The 15,612-nt window shown below is 46.1% G+C and overlaps 1 protein-coding gene across 4 annotated transcripts in view; it reads left to right on the top strand.

The window, feature by feature from the left end:
* The window catches only part of LOC122388230 (probable Xaa-Pro aminopeptidase P), a 30,817-nt gene that overhangs the window by 7,401 nt on the left and 7,804 nt on the right, over positions 1-15,612 (top strand). Inside the window, exons 2-15 of one of the 4 annotated variants that reach the window (XM_043379115.1) lie at positions 935-1,025; positions 6,586-6,731; positions 8,096-8,214; positions 8,626-8,740; positions 8,898-9,011; positions 9,219-9,356; positions 9,598-9,724; positions 10,021-10,147; positions 11,256-11,402; positions 11,489-11,690; positions 13,787-13,935; positions 14,566-14,662; positions 14,911-14,979; positions 15,352-15,428. In XM_043379115.1, the coding sequence (XP_043235050.1) occupies positions 935-1,025; positions 6,586-6,731; positions 8,096-8,214; positions 8,626-8,740; positions 8,898-9,011; positions 9,219-9,356; positions 9,598-9,724; positions 10,021-10,147; positions 11,256-11,402; positions 11,489-11,690; positions 13,787-13,935; positions 14,566-14,662; positions 14,911-14,979; positions 15,352-15,428 (1,718 nt within the window). The remainder of the gene's footprint in view (positions 1-934; positions 1,026-6,585; positions 6,732-8,095; positions 8,215-8,625; positions 8,741-8,897; positions 9,012-9,218; positions 9,357-9,597; positions 9,725-10,020; positions 10,148-11,255; positions 11,403-11,488; positions 11,691-13,786; positions 13,936-14,565; positions 14,663-14,910; positions 14,980-15,351; positions 15,429-15,612) is intronic. The other 3 variants (XM_043379117.1, XM_043379114.1, XM_043379116.1) reach the window with 3 other exon arrangements.

Raw genomic sequence — 15,612 nt, 5'->3', positions numbered from 1 at the left:
CGATCGGACCCACGGTTACCGAGATACTGCACGGGGACCGGACCCGTGTCGGGCAAGTTGAGCCATTGTCGCCCATTTTTGCAAGCCGATTTATGCATGTAAAGTCTATGACGCGAATTTGCACTTTTTGAGCACGCGCCATGTGCTCACCACCGGCCCGATCGAGCTGTGACTCTTCACAGGCACGTTACCCATCCTTGTTCTATAAGTTGCGCGAATTTCAGCGCACTATGGAAGTTACGTCGCGATCAGCCGCTTTTTTACGCGAGTTCTTCGCGAAAAAAACCTTAGGGGGTTGCATCAACCCCTCCCCCCTGTGCCGGCGAGGGTTAAAACTTCTTACGAGCGAATTCACGTAATGAAGAAGAATAAAAGCACAATCTACTACAGCAGCCAATAGATGACTTAGGACAGGCACATGGGACTACTTTTAAATCTTGTGCGACAGAAGCAGGCAACAGTTCCGATTGCATATAATATGCTATGCATATTGCGGAATTGGGGCTCATATCGGACTCGAAAGATACGAAGTCATACGTCATAGTAACATATTTCTGTCGTGGTCAATTTGCGTAAAAAGTGAAGACCGGGTGATTACCGAGCTACTGTTCTATGCAAATTTTCTGATTCAAACTCGCTCAGGGTTATCGTGCAGGTAAAGGGGGCCCGCCCAGCAGAATGCGTATGAAATATGGAGAGATTCTGAAAAATGGGTGGGGGCCCGCACACTAGGGGGCCCGCTTTGGAAGCGATGACCCCCCCGAAACGAAATCCTGGCTGCGCCACTGAATTGCAGTTGAATTTGTTTTCCTCAAGAAATAGTGACGAGACAAGGTAAAGAACAACACAGTCAGCCGACTATATAATCATATACCTTATAGTATCAGACTGTTCATAACATCACTAACGCATATCACTGCCGGTAATTTTCCAGTTCTGGATGCGATCTCCGGAGCCCCTGTCACCCGTCCGGACTGTCAGGATGGACCGTCGGCACCTCCCAACAGAGTTGATACGTCTGAACGGTGAGGCTGCTATGCTTGTCAGCACCTAGTAAAATGAACATCACCCTTTCTAAACCGGTTGCATTCATGTTTCAACATCAGGTGAAAGTACTTATGCAAATTATTCGCAATGGCCAACTGATCCAAACACTCGGTCGTGGTTGCACCAAAGTCCAAAGTCCGCGTGTTGTGATGCCTTCCACGATGTAAAAATGATATCTGGCAGTGTCTCGTTTTCGATAAAAGGAAATCACATCTTTCGATGTGGAGGGCTCAGCCGAGAAGGACCTGATGGTCTACGTTTTCTCTAGATTTTATGACTTAATTGCTAAGGCGGCTAAGACATTCCTTGGGTCCTCTCAGTGTTTCGTCTGATTGTCTCCCTCCAAGCACATGCTGATTGCTCACCCAGTGACTGTCAGATCGTGACAAAAGACGCCAGCACTGTTGTAGAAGGGTGGATCTCGGAGCTTAGTGTTTGCGTAATGCTTCTCTCTGCGTGCTTAGCATATTACTGATGAGTCATCAACACCCTTGCCTCACATCCCCCTCCCCCTCCGATCAACATTATCATTGCAAAGAGCAATGAAGTGAGCATGATGCTTCCGGTGCGGCGGTCATTAGCCGTTTCCGCTCATGTCATTTGTTTGTTTCCAACCGTTCCAGTGCTTCGAAGCACGCGAGGTTCCTGTCACTCCGCTCTGTTTGTGTGAGAGGGGGATGTTATTGGTTTGGAAGGGGTGGCACTATGGTGCCACATGGGCAGACTCGTGTTTGTTCAGACTGCAAACAACCTTGAACAGAACTGACAGTGACTCACCCCTGCCGTGAGCTGAATTTTTATGTGATGCAAATGGTGTTGTGCTATAGCTAGCTGCTATAGGGACCAGCGGCAGTGTCAAAGATAATGACATTCACGTGATCAATCCTGTGATAGTTCCAAGACATGTGTGCTTCGTCTCGCATCTTTCACTTTTTATCACTGATAGTTATCACTGATAAAAAAGAAATACTTGAATATTTTTCTGAAGGACTTCGGAAAAAGTATCTCAAAACTCGTTCCGTGATACCAAGCGGTTATCTGAGTAATAATATAAGGAAGAAGTTGAATGAACATGAAAAAAGAGTCTTAGACGAACCTATTTCTTTGAAAGAACTGAAACAGGCATTGATGAACATGAAAAAGGGCAAAACGCCGGGCTCGAACGGTTTTACATCCGAGTTTTTTAAACATTTTTGGGAATCATTAGGTATCTTTCTATATCGAGCATGGATTGAGAGATTCGAAGATCACAAAAATCTGAATTCACATAACGAAAGTATTGTTAAGCTGATTCCTAAACCAGGCGTACCAAAGGATTCGCCTAAAGGCTGGAGACCTATCTCGCTACTAAATGTAGATTTCAAAATTATATCGGCGGCAATAGCTAAAAGATTAAAAGCTGTGATACACAAACTCGTTTCACCCTCTCAAACAGCATACATTCCGGGACGTTTCATTGGGGAAAACAGTAGGCTGCTGTACGATGTTATTGAGCGCTTGAACAGTCAGGATGGGTCGGGGATTGTGATGGGGGTGGACTTTGAGGCAGCCTTTGATACAGTTTCCTGGGAATTCCTGTCAAACACGCTTGAGATTTATAATTTTGGTCATTATTTTCGAAAGCTCGTCAATGTGCTTTTTCTTAACCGAGATCTAAACTCACGTATCCTTCTAGATGGCAATCTTGGTGCAAAAATATTCATGCAAAGAGGCATTAGACAAGGTGACCCTATATCCGGCTATCTGTTTAATCTTATCATGGAACCTCTCGCGTATCAATTGAATACCTCTCCTTGTATAAGAGGCATCGATATATCCGATAGAACGGAAGTCCGATTATCACAGTATGCCGACGACCTCATTGTATTCTCAAGCGATAACATCTGTTCCATTAAAGGCATACTACATGAGCTTAATAATTACTCAAAGATAAGTGGATTAAAAGTCAATTTGCAAAAAACAAAATGTCTCCCTATAGGCCAGGTGCAGACTGACACCCTTGTGGAACTAGGTCTGAGCGTCGTTAGTGAGATGAAGATTCTTGGGATAGTGTATAACAAAAATAATGACAATATAACGTCTAACAATATCAGAACGATCATACCGAGGATAAAACAAGAGATAGCGCAATGGCGTAGAAGGCACCTAACGTTAATTGGAAAAATAACCGTTATTAAATCTCTTTTAGTCTCAAAACTAGTTCATTTATTGACATCACTACCAAACCTTGAGGAAGAGACCATTAAAGAGGTAGAGAACATACTATACCGCTTTCTGTGGAACAATGGCCCGGATAAAGTAAAACGTGCGCTAATAACAAAAGAATTTAGCGGGGGTGGCCTTAAAATGATAGATATTCGCTCCTTCATGACAAGTTTAAAAGTATCCTGGCTTAAAAGATTATACTGGGCACCTAAAGACGTTGGGTGGGCAATTATTGCACAGGATACAATTCCACCACTAGAAAACCTGGTCTGCTTCGGGTCAGTGAAATTAAGAATGGAGGCCAAAAAGGTAAAGAACAGGTTTTGGGAAGAAGTAATTCGCGGATGGTCGAGTTTCTGCACTGCATATAAACCTGACAACGATGAAATACTCGCGGACTTCATATGGTTTTCCGACAGCACAAAATACAAAAAGTCTATCGTTAAAGAATGGAACGAAAAAGGCCTTCGATTTATATCAGACCTGTTCAATCCTTTTGATGGCTCGCTACTGAGCAGAGAGCAGCTTGCAGCCACATATAAAATCAAAATGACATTTTTGTGCTATACCTCCATAATAAGAAGCCTGGCATTTGATACTTCCCCCAATGTAGCATGCATAGCTAAACACATATGGTATCCTATTCAACCTTTTAAAATCAAGCTTCTCTCACAAAACCTGCATCTTTCCAAAGTGGTATATAAAACCTTAGTAACAGGAATTAAAGTAAATCGCGATTCACACATATCTAAAATAAGTTGTAAGTGGATTCGAGATGTTGGTTCTATGCATAATGGAACTTTTTGCGATGTGCGATCGTCTACAAACAACACATATCTTCAAGCACTTCATTATCGAATTATTAACCGCATTGTTGCGACTAAAACTTTTCTCTGCCGAATCGGAAAAACAGAAACTGCTGCGTGCGACCTTTGTGGTAACGACGATACATTGTTTCACGCTCTGTATACATGCAACATAATTCAAAACTTTATACATAATTTAAAATCACATGTTCAAAGTCATTATAATATCAACTTAATAACAACACCTGAAAGCTGGATATTTCCTTGTCGTGACAAGGAAACAAACATTGAAATACTCATCAAATTGGTAGCAAAACACACAATAATGCGCTCCAAAAATAAGAACCGTCCCCCTAGTATCCCTTTGTTTACGTCCCTGCTCCGGGCAGAAGCCATGAAAGAAAAAAAGGCGGCTAAAAACTCTAGGCAATTTGAAAAATTCGAAAACAAATGGGGGAATGTTATAAATATTCTACAAAACATAGGCACCGATTGAAATGTGATGGCCGCCGCCGTCACCGCCGCCGTCGTCGCCATCCCGGTCGCTGCTGTCGGGGGGACCTGGGCTGCCCGCCCTCGCCGCCTCCGGAGAATGGCTGCCGCTGCCTGGCTGCTCGGCCTGCGCTGCCGTCGGCCGCGTTTCGGCTTCCTGCGTCGCCGCGGTGGCCGTGTTGGTGGCCGTTCCCTGGTGGAGCTGATCCGGCTGCTGTGCGCTGATGTGCGTTCTGACATTTGTAACAGGGACGGACGCCGGCACCGATACCCGAGTGGTGTCATACCTGTCAGCTGACGCGCCGCGCGTCCGTCTCGCGGTGGGTGGGTGGGGCCCCCACCGTGGGGGAGGGGGCTGTCGACGAGATGAGCTGAACTCCGCTCTTAATGCGATGTTGCAATGCGTCGTGCGTCAACTCCGTGCTCCGTGCCCGCGCCCCGTGAGAGCCGGGCTGTGGAGGCCGCCGGCGGGCGGGCCGCGCTTTGGGCGCTGCCGACGACGGGCCATATGTACGTAAATGTCTCCGCGGCCTCTGTATTCGGTTGGTGGTGGGTGACGACCGCTGGCATGCCGGAAGGGCTTGTGGTTCAGAATGGTGATAATGATCTAGTTGATATGCTATTTATGCAGTTTCATGTGCTCTTTACTGCATCTTTTGTGGGCGGATCGCGGAAGAGTGGAAGTGTGATGGATGACTGGACTGTGGCAGTAATGCTGTTTATTTGACAATAAATGCACTTAAAAAAAAAAAAAAAAAAAAAAGACCCACGGTTACCGAGATACTGCACGGGGACCGGACCCGTGTCGGGCAAGTTGAGCCATTGTCGCCCATTTTTGCAAGCCGATTTATGCATGTAAAGTCTATGACGCGAATTTGCACTTTTTGAGCACGCGCCATGTGCTCACCACCGGCCCGATCGAGCTGTGACTCTTCACAGGCACGTTACCCATCCTTGTTCTATAAGTTGCGCGAATTTCAGCGCACTATGGAAGTTACGTCGCGATCAGCCGCTTTTTTACGCGAGTTCTTCGCGAAAAAAACCTTAGGGGGTTGCATCAACCCCTCCCCCCTGTGCCGGCGAGGGTTAAAACTTCTTACGAGCGAATTCACGTAATGAAGAAGAATAAAAGCACAATCTACTACAGCAGCCAATAGATGACTTAGGACAGGCACATGGGACTACTTTTAAATCTTGTGCGACAGAAGCAGGCAACAGTTCCGATTGCATATAATATGCTATGCATATTGCGGAATTGGGGCTCATATCGGACTCGAAAGATACGAAGTCATACGTCATAGTAACATATTTCTGTCGTGGTCAATTTGCGTAAAAAGTGAAGACCGGGTGATTACCGAGCTACTGTTCTATATCTCGGAGCTTAGTGTTTGCGTAATGCTTCTCTCTGCGTGCTTAGCATATTACTGATGAGTCATCAACACCCTTGCCTCACATCCCCCTCCCCCTCCGATCAACATTATCATTGCAAAGAGCAATGAAGTGAGCATGATGCTTCCGGTGCGGCGGTCATTAGCCGTTTCCGCTCATGTCATTTGTTTGTTTCCAACCGTTCCAGTGCTTCGAAGCACGCGAGGTTCCTGTCACTCCGCTCTGTTTGTGTGAGAGGGGGATGTTATTGGTTTGGAAGGGGTGGCACTATGGTGCCACATGGGCAGACTCGTGTTTGTTCAGACTGCAAACAACCTTGAACAGAACTGACAGTGACTCACCCCTGCCGTGAGCTGAATTTTTATGTGATGCAAATGGTGTTGTGCTATAGCTAGCTGCTATAGGGACCAGCGGCAGTGTCAAAGATAATGACATTCACGTGATCAATCCTGTGATAGTTCCAAGACATGTGTGCTTCGTCTCGCATCTTTCACTTTATTCGTGACTGCGTCGTTAGACAAAAACCTAACGAATGTGTGCCTCATCGAAACTCCCACCCTTGCATCACATGCCCATTTCTCCCTGGGACCACACCACCCAACTTGTTGTTGGGTGTTGACCTCACTTATCGTCCCGCCCCCTGCAGGCTACAGAGACTCCGGGAGGTGATGGCGGACTCGCGGTACAACATCGACGCCTACATCGTGCCGATGGACGACGAGCACCAGTCCGAGTATGTGTCTCCCCACGACGCCCGCATCGGCTTCATCAGCGGCTTCAGTGGCTCGGCAGGTCAGTAGAGGTCGGGGCGTGCCCTGGGGTCACGTGATCGGTCAGCGCAGTTACGGAGCGGTGGGATGAAGTTCAAGAATCTTCTTTGAGTACTTTCCGCAGTATAGTTATCATCATGATACATGATCATCGTAATTGATAGGCAAGTACCTAATTGAGTCACACCGATGCTAGACTAGAATACTCTTATCCTACGTCACCTACGTCCCATGCTAAAACCACGGTGCCCCGATGTCACATCAGCGGATCCCGGTGTGTGATGGAGGCCGCTGACCTCACCGGCACGTGCTGTCTGGCTGCCATGGTGCCGCTGTCGCGTGCTGTTATTTAGGCGCAGCGCCAGACCACTTTGGCCTAGAATGACGTCGACGATGCCGACAGCCAGGTGACCTATCTCCGTGATACCGAGCCAACCCAAACTTACGGCGTCTGAGTGTCACGCTCCACTTCATTCATAAAAAACATTCATCGGATGGTAAGCCATCAGCAAGTAGTTACGGAGCGAGCGAAGCGAGCGTAGTCTTTCCTTAGATTAACGGAAATTTCTGAGTGTGAGCGGCCGGCCGGCCGTGGTCACGATTCTGCGACGCTTATATCTCAGCAACCACTTGACCGATTTACACGCGGTAATTTTTGTAGGATAGCTTCATTCCTTCTACCAAGTATTGGACTATTCCCGATGCATGTGGGTGACCCCTTATGCACGTGCCACGTGCAAAACGAAGAGGTGTCACTTTTGTGATTGTTGCAACATCTCGGTAACTATTTGGCCGATTGCGCTAAAAGTTGGCATGTAGGTAGGCACCCACTAGGCAATGCATATCCATGTGCCAGAGTTGGGGTGCTGCTGCGCGTGCGCACGTGCAGGGGTCGTTTCCAGATCTCGAGAATGGCTCGACCGATTGCGCTCAAATTTGGCACGTGGTTAGGGACCGGTTAGTAGGGCGCCGTGCAAAAGTCAGTTGGGACCCATTTTGCACGTGCGCACGTGCAGGGTGCCGCTTCCAGATCTCGAGAACGGCTGGGCCGATTGTGCTCAAATTTGGCACATCGCTAGAGACCGGTTAGTAGGGTGCCGTGCACAAGTCAGCTGGAGGTACCCCCTCGAAATTTCGGACGTGCAAGGCTCACCCTCTCGCTCGCTCCGTTATTCGCCCCAAAAGGCGTTATACTGGTGATTAGTTTTGTATACCAATTAGCTAAGACATTTTGATGGATCTCAAATAGTCGCGGAACAAGTTTGGAGCTACTTTATTGATTCGTACTGATCACTCATCAATGATGATTGATGTGACGTTCACTCCCCCCCCCTCCTCCCCGCACATGCACGCGTAACGTTCACTGTCCTCCCCTCCTCCGTGCAGGACTGGCCATTGTGACGAAGGACAAGGCGGCCCTGTGGACGGACGGCCGCTATTTCCTGCAGGCCGAACAGGAGATGGACTGCAACTGGGAGCTGATGAGGAACGGAACTGAACCCAAGGTCAGTACCCGGTCCCAGCGAGTGACTCAGCTGGTGGCGCGGCGCATTGGCCGCACGCAGTCGCCAACACTCGACTCGGTACCATTTAGTTCCGCACTTGTTTAGGTCGTTTGGCGATGATTGTTGCACTTGTGTAACTGTGTTTGTTTTGTATGCACTTACGTTATATGCTTACATAAGGTCGGTGCAAGGATTGACGTACGAGGCGCACATGAAAATATGCTCATTTGCTATTGCTTTATCGTTGCCAATAAATGTGAGGAGCAATGCCTATCATTTTCGAATTATCGCAACAAAAAAACTGAGCATTACTCTACCGAACCAGACCCTCGATTAAAGCTGCTGCACGTTTATATTTACGCTCACAACCACGTTCCTCACTGAATGTTGACAACTGCGTCGTTCGTGCAGCCGCCTTCGGAGGTGCAGTGGCTGACCTCGGAGCTATCTCGGGGCAGCTCTGTGGGTGCCGACCCGCGACTTCTCGCTGCCAAGGACTGGCTCTACATCGACAGCCAGCTCAGAGGTCAGTCTCTCAACGTGCCGTTGCGCTGCGCTGAGGTATTCTGATTTCGATCTGTTTCATTTTTTTGTCTTTTTTTAGTGAAGTTGTTCGTTTATTTATCCGTTCTTCCTTCATTTCCAGTATTGTTTTCACTTATTTTTATCATTGTGTTTCACAGCGGAAGGGATGCAGATGAAGCTGGCCTACGAAAACCTGATTGACCTCATCTGGACGGAAGGGCGCCCGCCTCTATCAGATGAGCCGATTGTAGTTCACAATCTGACATACGCCGGTACGTCCTCGGTAGAACGCTATGATTATAATCGCTAGGTTTGCTATGACACACGAGTGAGCCTGTCTCCTCACCTTGTCTCTTCAGAAGGTCAAATGCTAAAGAATAACATGAATTTGACATTCCATTTTCTCTGAAAACGTATTCTCTCCGCCATATAGCTACCTAATCGACCCACGCAACCGACCCGATTCCTTTATCTCATAGGTAAGACCTGGGAGAGCAAAGTGGAGGAGGCGCGGGACTACATGCGGGAGGAGAAGGTGGAGGTATTGCTCGTCTCGGCACTGGACGAGGTCGCCTGGCTCTTCAACCTGCGCGGAAACGACATCCCACACACACCCGGTATGGGACAGCGGACAATCGATATTCCGTGCTCGACATCACGTCCTCTGAATATCTGTAAAAAAAGTTGCAGGGGTCCATTTGATGTGAAGATAGTCCTATGGTTGACCGGGCTAGCGCAGTCATCGTGTTTCGGGTATACCCGAAACACCATTGGTTTGTATACAAACCAATCAAGCGTGATCATGACTACCTCAACTGTCACCATCCTTCCGTCTGATATGTCGTATTCTGTCGGCAGTTTTCAAGGCGTATGCAGTGATTGACTCCGACAGCGTCCATCTGTGGGTAGACCCCGACAAACTGACGGACGAAGTGAGACAGCACCTCAGAGCTCCCGGATGTCAGATCGGGGATATGTGTGTCACGTGAGTACGGGCTTACTAAAGGCACTGGAAACACGACTTTTTTATCTCACTTACCACACGTGAGTGATGGTTTCCATTGTAAACCACATCAATAATTTGCCTTAGCTCTCTTGTGTCGAGGACGCAGCTTTCCTTATGAACTGTATATGGATTTCGACAAGAGAGTAATGATTGTTTGGTCAGTAAGTGTGTTTGTGGAGGAAACATTGTCTATTTAGTTTATGTTATTTTAAATCGTGATATGTCTCTCGGGAAGACGGATGTACTTTGCTGACGTACTTCTTTATGTCATCTAGGTTGCATTTTTATCAAGAAGTGCTTCACAACTTTGGAACCTACATCCGGCAGAAGTGGAAGGGAAAGATTCTTCTCCCTGACGAATCGACTTTTATTGATAGTGTTAGCTTTTCTTTTTACAACCAGGTAATAATAATATTGTTTACATTGCTTTGTAGTGTGTACTCCTGGCACTGATTTAACCCTATTAGTGGCAGGGGGGGGGGTGTTTTTATCCACCCCTCAGGTTTTTCGGGAATATCTCCGAAACCTCTGAAGCTACGATGCTGAAATTTTTTGACTTTTCCTAAAACTAAATTGGGCACATTCCCTGAAAATTTCAAGTTCATAACTTTACCAGGGGCGGCTCCAGAGCACTGGGAATTGGGGGGTCCTATTCGTGAAGCGAGTCATTTGGGCGAAGATCACGATGCTGCACCAGTTTTACGAACAGTGAATGAAAGGTATCATGTGATAACATATACAGTTATTGTGCATCCTCTTTTGACACGTTTTTGCTATAATAGGCGGATCCAGGCGTCCAAAAAGGGGGGTTATGTTTTACCTCCCAACATAGGTGCCCTGACACCGCCTATGCATGACCAATACAATTGTAGTGTTCTTTCATAAGAAAATTGTAACATAACAAGACCATTACCACCCTTTTTAGAAACAGTACCAACAAAAACCTTATTAACTATACTTTTTGTGTACCCCCAATCTCAATGATCTGTATCCGCCTATGATTTTTGAAAATGCATATTTTTAGGATCCATGTGAATTCCTGGTTCATTCTCTATCGATCGGCAAAAGTTGCGTTAAGATTGGCTCAGAAACCTGGCCGTGATAAACAGTCTAAAATGTATCTGCAATATGCTCGTTTTTACCCCCCTCTACCCCCCTATTGACATTTTTTTAATTTTTTTTTAGAAATTTAGATCTCGTTGAGCCAAATCGAATGCCGTTTGAATTTTGAAAATCGGCCGGTTAGATCTCGAGATATCAAGGGGGGGTCGTAAACAGCCCCCCCCCCCTGCCACTAATAGGGGTAGCCAGGAGCCTGCCACTAATATGGTTAAAACGGGAATTTGATCAGCATTATCTGGCTTTTCGCGTCTAAGCTCTGTACTAAGAAAAACCTTCAATTTTCTGAATTTGAGCGTAACAACGAAGGCAGTGATCTGACAAAGTTAGCTTCAGCCTGACAAGTTGATAAGTCGAGAGAAACACATGTTGATTACTTTTTGTTTGTCAGGTTCCAGCCTCAAGGTTGGTGTTTGTCGAGTCTCCGATTGTGCGCATGAAAGGAAGGAAAAATGAAGTCGAGATTGCGGGGATGAAAGCTGCCAACAAGCGCGACAGCGTAGCTCTCTGCGAATTTCTGGCCTTCATGGAAGAGGAGGTGAGTAATACACGAAGAGAGATGAGGTTAGCTCAAGCTGTGACATAAATTGCCGACTCTCTAAAACGTGTCGCCCTCCCCTACAGATTCACGCTGGCAAAGAGTGGGACGAAATATCCGCTGCCGAAAAACTCAAGGAATTCCGCGCTGAGCAGACGCTGTTCCGCGGGATTAGCTTCGAGACCATCTCAGCCTTCGGAAGCAACGGTGCCGTCATCCACTACGCGCCGAGTAACGCCACCAAGCTCCCCATAGACACCAGCTCCACCTACCTGCTCGACTCCGGAGGTGAGTACTGAGTACCTACTGAGTACTGAGTACCAAGTACCGAGTACCGAGTAACGTTACCAAGCTCCCCATAGACACCAGCTCTACCTACCTGCTCGACTCGGGAGGTGAGCCCATAGTACTGAGCCCAACCTACAGTAGCTAAGTACTCGCACACGATTACTGAGTACTCAGTTCCATGCACCGAGTACTAAGCAATATATGTAGATGCATGACCAGCTCAAGTTTGATATCCCAGTTGGAAAGGGGAGATGAGTATCGGCATATGTTTGAACTATCTGCTACAAATGGCCATGGGAGGTGATTGCGGCTGAAGATAATGCAAAAAAGAGGGTGCGGGGACCAATGAAGTGGAGAGAGAGAGAGAGAGAGAGAGAGAGAGAGAGAGAGAGAGAGAGAGAGAGAGAGAGAGAGAGAGAGAGAGAGAGAGAGAGAGAGAGAGAGAGAGAGAGAGAGAGAGAGAGAGAGAGAGAGAGAGAGAGAGAGAGAGAGAGAGAGAGAGAGAGAGAGAGAGAGAGAGAGAGAGAGAGAGAGAGAGAGAGAGAGAGAGAGAGAGAGAGAGAGAGAGAGAGAGAGAGAGAGAGAGAGAGAGAGAGAGAGAGAGAGAGAGAGAGAGAGAGAGAGAGAGAGAGAGAGAGAGAGAGAGAGAGAGAGAGAGAGAGAGAGAGAGAGAGAGAGAGAGAGAGAGAGAGAGAGAGAGAGAGAGAGAGAGAGAGAGAGAGAGAGAGAGAGAGAGAGAGAGAGAGAGAGAGAGAGAGAGAGAGAGAGAGAGAGAGAGAGAGAGAGAGAGAGAGAGAGAGAGAGAGAGAGAGAGAGAGAGAGAGAGAGAGAGAGAGAATCTTCTTGCTTTGAACTATTTTGTTCTGTTACAATAGTATTATTTGGCCTGTTCTGAAATATTCAATTTGTACTTTACCGGCTACATCGTGGTCAAGATGCCATCTGTTTAGGATACTTGACAAATATTTTCATCGGTTGACTTTTAAACGAAGTAAATTTTTGAAGAGCAAACAAGTTATTACGTACCAACCTACGAAAGCAGGCAATCCGCTTCATTGCTCGAATTCAACAATCAACATACTCAAACGATCCTCTCTCGATCTTCAATTCCTTTCAACACAACTAGCGAATAATCAAATAGGCAGCGGGACAAGTGCCAGCGAACGAACGAATACTTAGGTATGTATATGTCGCACGGCGAAGCTTTTCGAGCACTGGTTTTCGAGACTGTGCGAGACTCGGCGACTGTACGATCATCTGATCGTCCATGCACCGCGCACCGCGAGAGCGCACTTAGTACATAGCGCCGGCCCGACGGGGAAATAATTTACAACAGCTCGTCACCTGAGAGTGGGATTTTCAGGCATGGGCTTTCAGTCTGCCGTTGCGTTTGCATCTGCTCCCGCTTACACGTAGTGCCTTGATCACAGTCTTTGTTGGACTGAATGTGCGCATTGCGTTATATTAGTGCCTTGATCACAGTCTTTGTTGGGCTGAATGTACGCATTGCATTTGCTAAATAAATGCATAAATGAAATGAATGCATTTGGTGCCGGTGCGTCTGCATTAACTTCGCTGGTTTTCTTCAAACGACATGGTAAGCTTATGCCTTGCTTTTAGTGTTTCAGTTTATGCAAACTTTCACTGGAAAATGGCAGCTTTGGCGCGTGTAACACGATTTGATACTTAGCGTTCGATGCTCTGCAGAGCACCGATTGCTTCAGTTCTTTGCTGAGCCTTTTGCCCCACCGATAGCGCGAAAATAAGCGCGCTAAGCTTCCCGCATTTTACAAAATTATACTCCCAATAATGATCAATGCTTGGACAAAAATGCCGATATGCATTGCCATTTTAATTCAAGTGAAGAGCTAGTTTGCTGAAATTAAATATTACCTACAAATTTCCTTCGATATGGAAGTTGAACCACATTTCAATTTTTTCAGCGAATCGTTACAAAATGTGCATTTATTTTATATGTTTCCTAGGAAGTATTTTTTCTTTTAAATATAGTTATGTCGTGTTCATATAAGTTATATGTGATTTATTCTCGATCACTGCACTCGAACCCGTTTGATGTCGTGTTCCTCTGACCTCAGGTCAGTACCTGGACGGTACCACAGATGTGACCCGCACCATGCACTACGGACAGCCGACCGAGTTTCAGAAGGAGGCCTACACCCGCGTCCTGATGGGAGTTATTGACCTGGCCACAACAGTGGTCAATAGAAAGATCACTGATACACAGGTAGGTCAGGACGCCGCAATTTCGGCATATCTAGATGATATGACAAATTGATATTGCATTCGCGATGTGTTAGGAGCTTCTCAAAGCACGCTGGAAAAAGAAGAACCCTAGATATCAGAGGATATGCTGTCGTTTTGTGAGTAATATTACTTCCAAGAAAATTTAGGAGGGCACCCTAACCAAAAGCAATGAAATAGCACAAGTATAATGTCATTAGTCCGACGTGGCGGGCAGCTCGGGCAATATTTCTTGCCTAACTTTGTAGATCTCCGCAAATTCCTACCGAGCACCGTAACTAATTAGGTATGTACAGGCGGGCAGAAATATTTTCTTTGGTATGTATTATAAAAACATGTAAGATAATATGTTGGACGAAGAAGAAGGGAAATCACTCTTCCCGGTTCCCACTTTTATTTAGCTGTATACCCTAAATAGCTTATTTCTTCGATTTCTTTACATTGACTGAAAAGAAACCAACGGATATAAAACAATAAGTGCAAATTACTACCTTTATTTATTCACATGATGTGCGATGACCTAAATGACTCTATAGTGCTTGGGTACCGAGTGGGTAGTGTCAGCACTCAGCAGTGACCCCATGTGACCTTGCCTCGGTCCCTGACCCCGCAGCTGGAGATTGTGGCTCGCGAGCCACTGTTCAGAGCTGGGCTGAGCTACCGACACGGCTCCGGACACGGTATCGGATCCTATCTCGGCATCCACGAAGGTGTGGAATTACGTATTGTACAAACATCAGCTTGTGTTGGCAAAGTGGGTGCTACTGGCTAGTGGCACTGCTGTTTTTTATGATTCCAAGGCTACATGTCATCCAATTAAATATAATCTTCTTTAATATTCACAATGCGCAAAAGCTGTGTTGTTAAATGAAAAATATCATGTCGCTTGCATAGGTTCGCACCGGTACCTTTAATTGCAACTGTCGTGTACATTAACCTTACTTATTTTGTGTTCCAGGTCCCATTAATATTTCTTTCAGGAACAAATTGCCTCATGTTTTTGAGCTAGGACAGTTCCTGTCTCATGGTGAGTGGATTTATACTGTAGCATTTTATTAAAGCTAAAACGCTAAAACAGTGTGCTGCTCTGCAAATGACAATGCAGACATTTAAATGGTAAATAATGACATGTTCTGTTACGTGGCTTGATTACAAAGCGACATTGTACGTAAGATGATATGGTTGACATTATACTTGTCGGTCGTCTACCTACCAGCTCGTCAAGTGAAAGTCAAAAGAAAGCATTTGCCACTCAAGTGTCCGATGTTCGTAGATATTGCTGTGACAAAAAGCAATCATCTTTGTTTTCTCTAATTTTACTTTCCCTTTAACTGGTATCAACTTTTTCGTCTTGTTTCGGTTAATTGTTTTGACAGCTATCAACGTCGATAATTTGCAGAGCCTGGGTTCTACAAAGATGGGAGCTTTGGCATTCGTCTAGAAAATATAGTGTTGGTAAAGAACGCCGAAACTAAGGTAAATTAAAATACGATTTTTACGTTGTCCGTAGTGAAGCATTCGTAGCTATAATTCTTAAAATATTGCTTATGAGGGATATGATCAAGTTTGGGGGGTTTTGAACGTGGCAGAATCGTTTAAAATTTAATGTGTGTAGGACATGCACCTAGGTTGCCAGTTTATCATGATACTTTAAGGTGAC

Source organism: Amphibalanus amphitrite, unplaced genomic scaffold (assembly GCF_019059575.1).
Source record: "Amphibalanus amphitrite isolate SeventyFive unplaced genomic scaffold, NRLGWU_Aamphi_draft 000314F_arrow, whole genome shotgun sequence".
Taxonomy (NCBI): domain Eukaryota; kingdom Metazoa; phylum Arthropoda; class Thecostraca; order Balanomorpha; family Balanidae; genus Amphibalanus; species Amphibalanus amphitrite.
The sequence above is the reverse complement of the archived record's forward strand: the minus strand, read 5'-3'. Positions and strand labels throughout refer to the sequence as shown.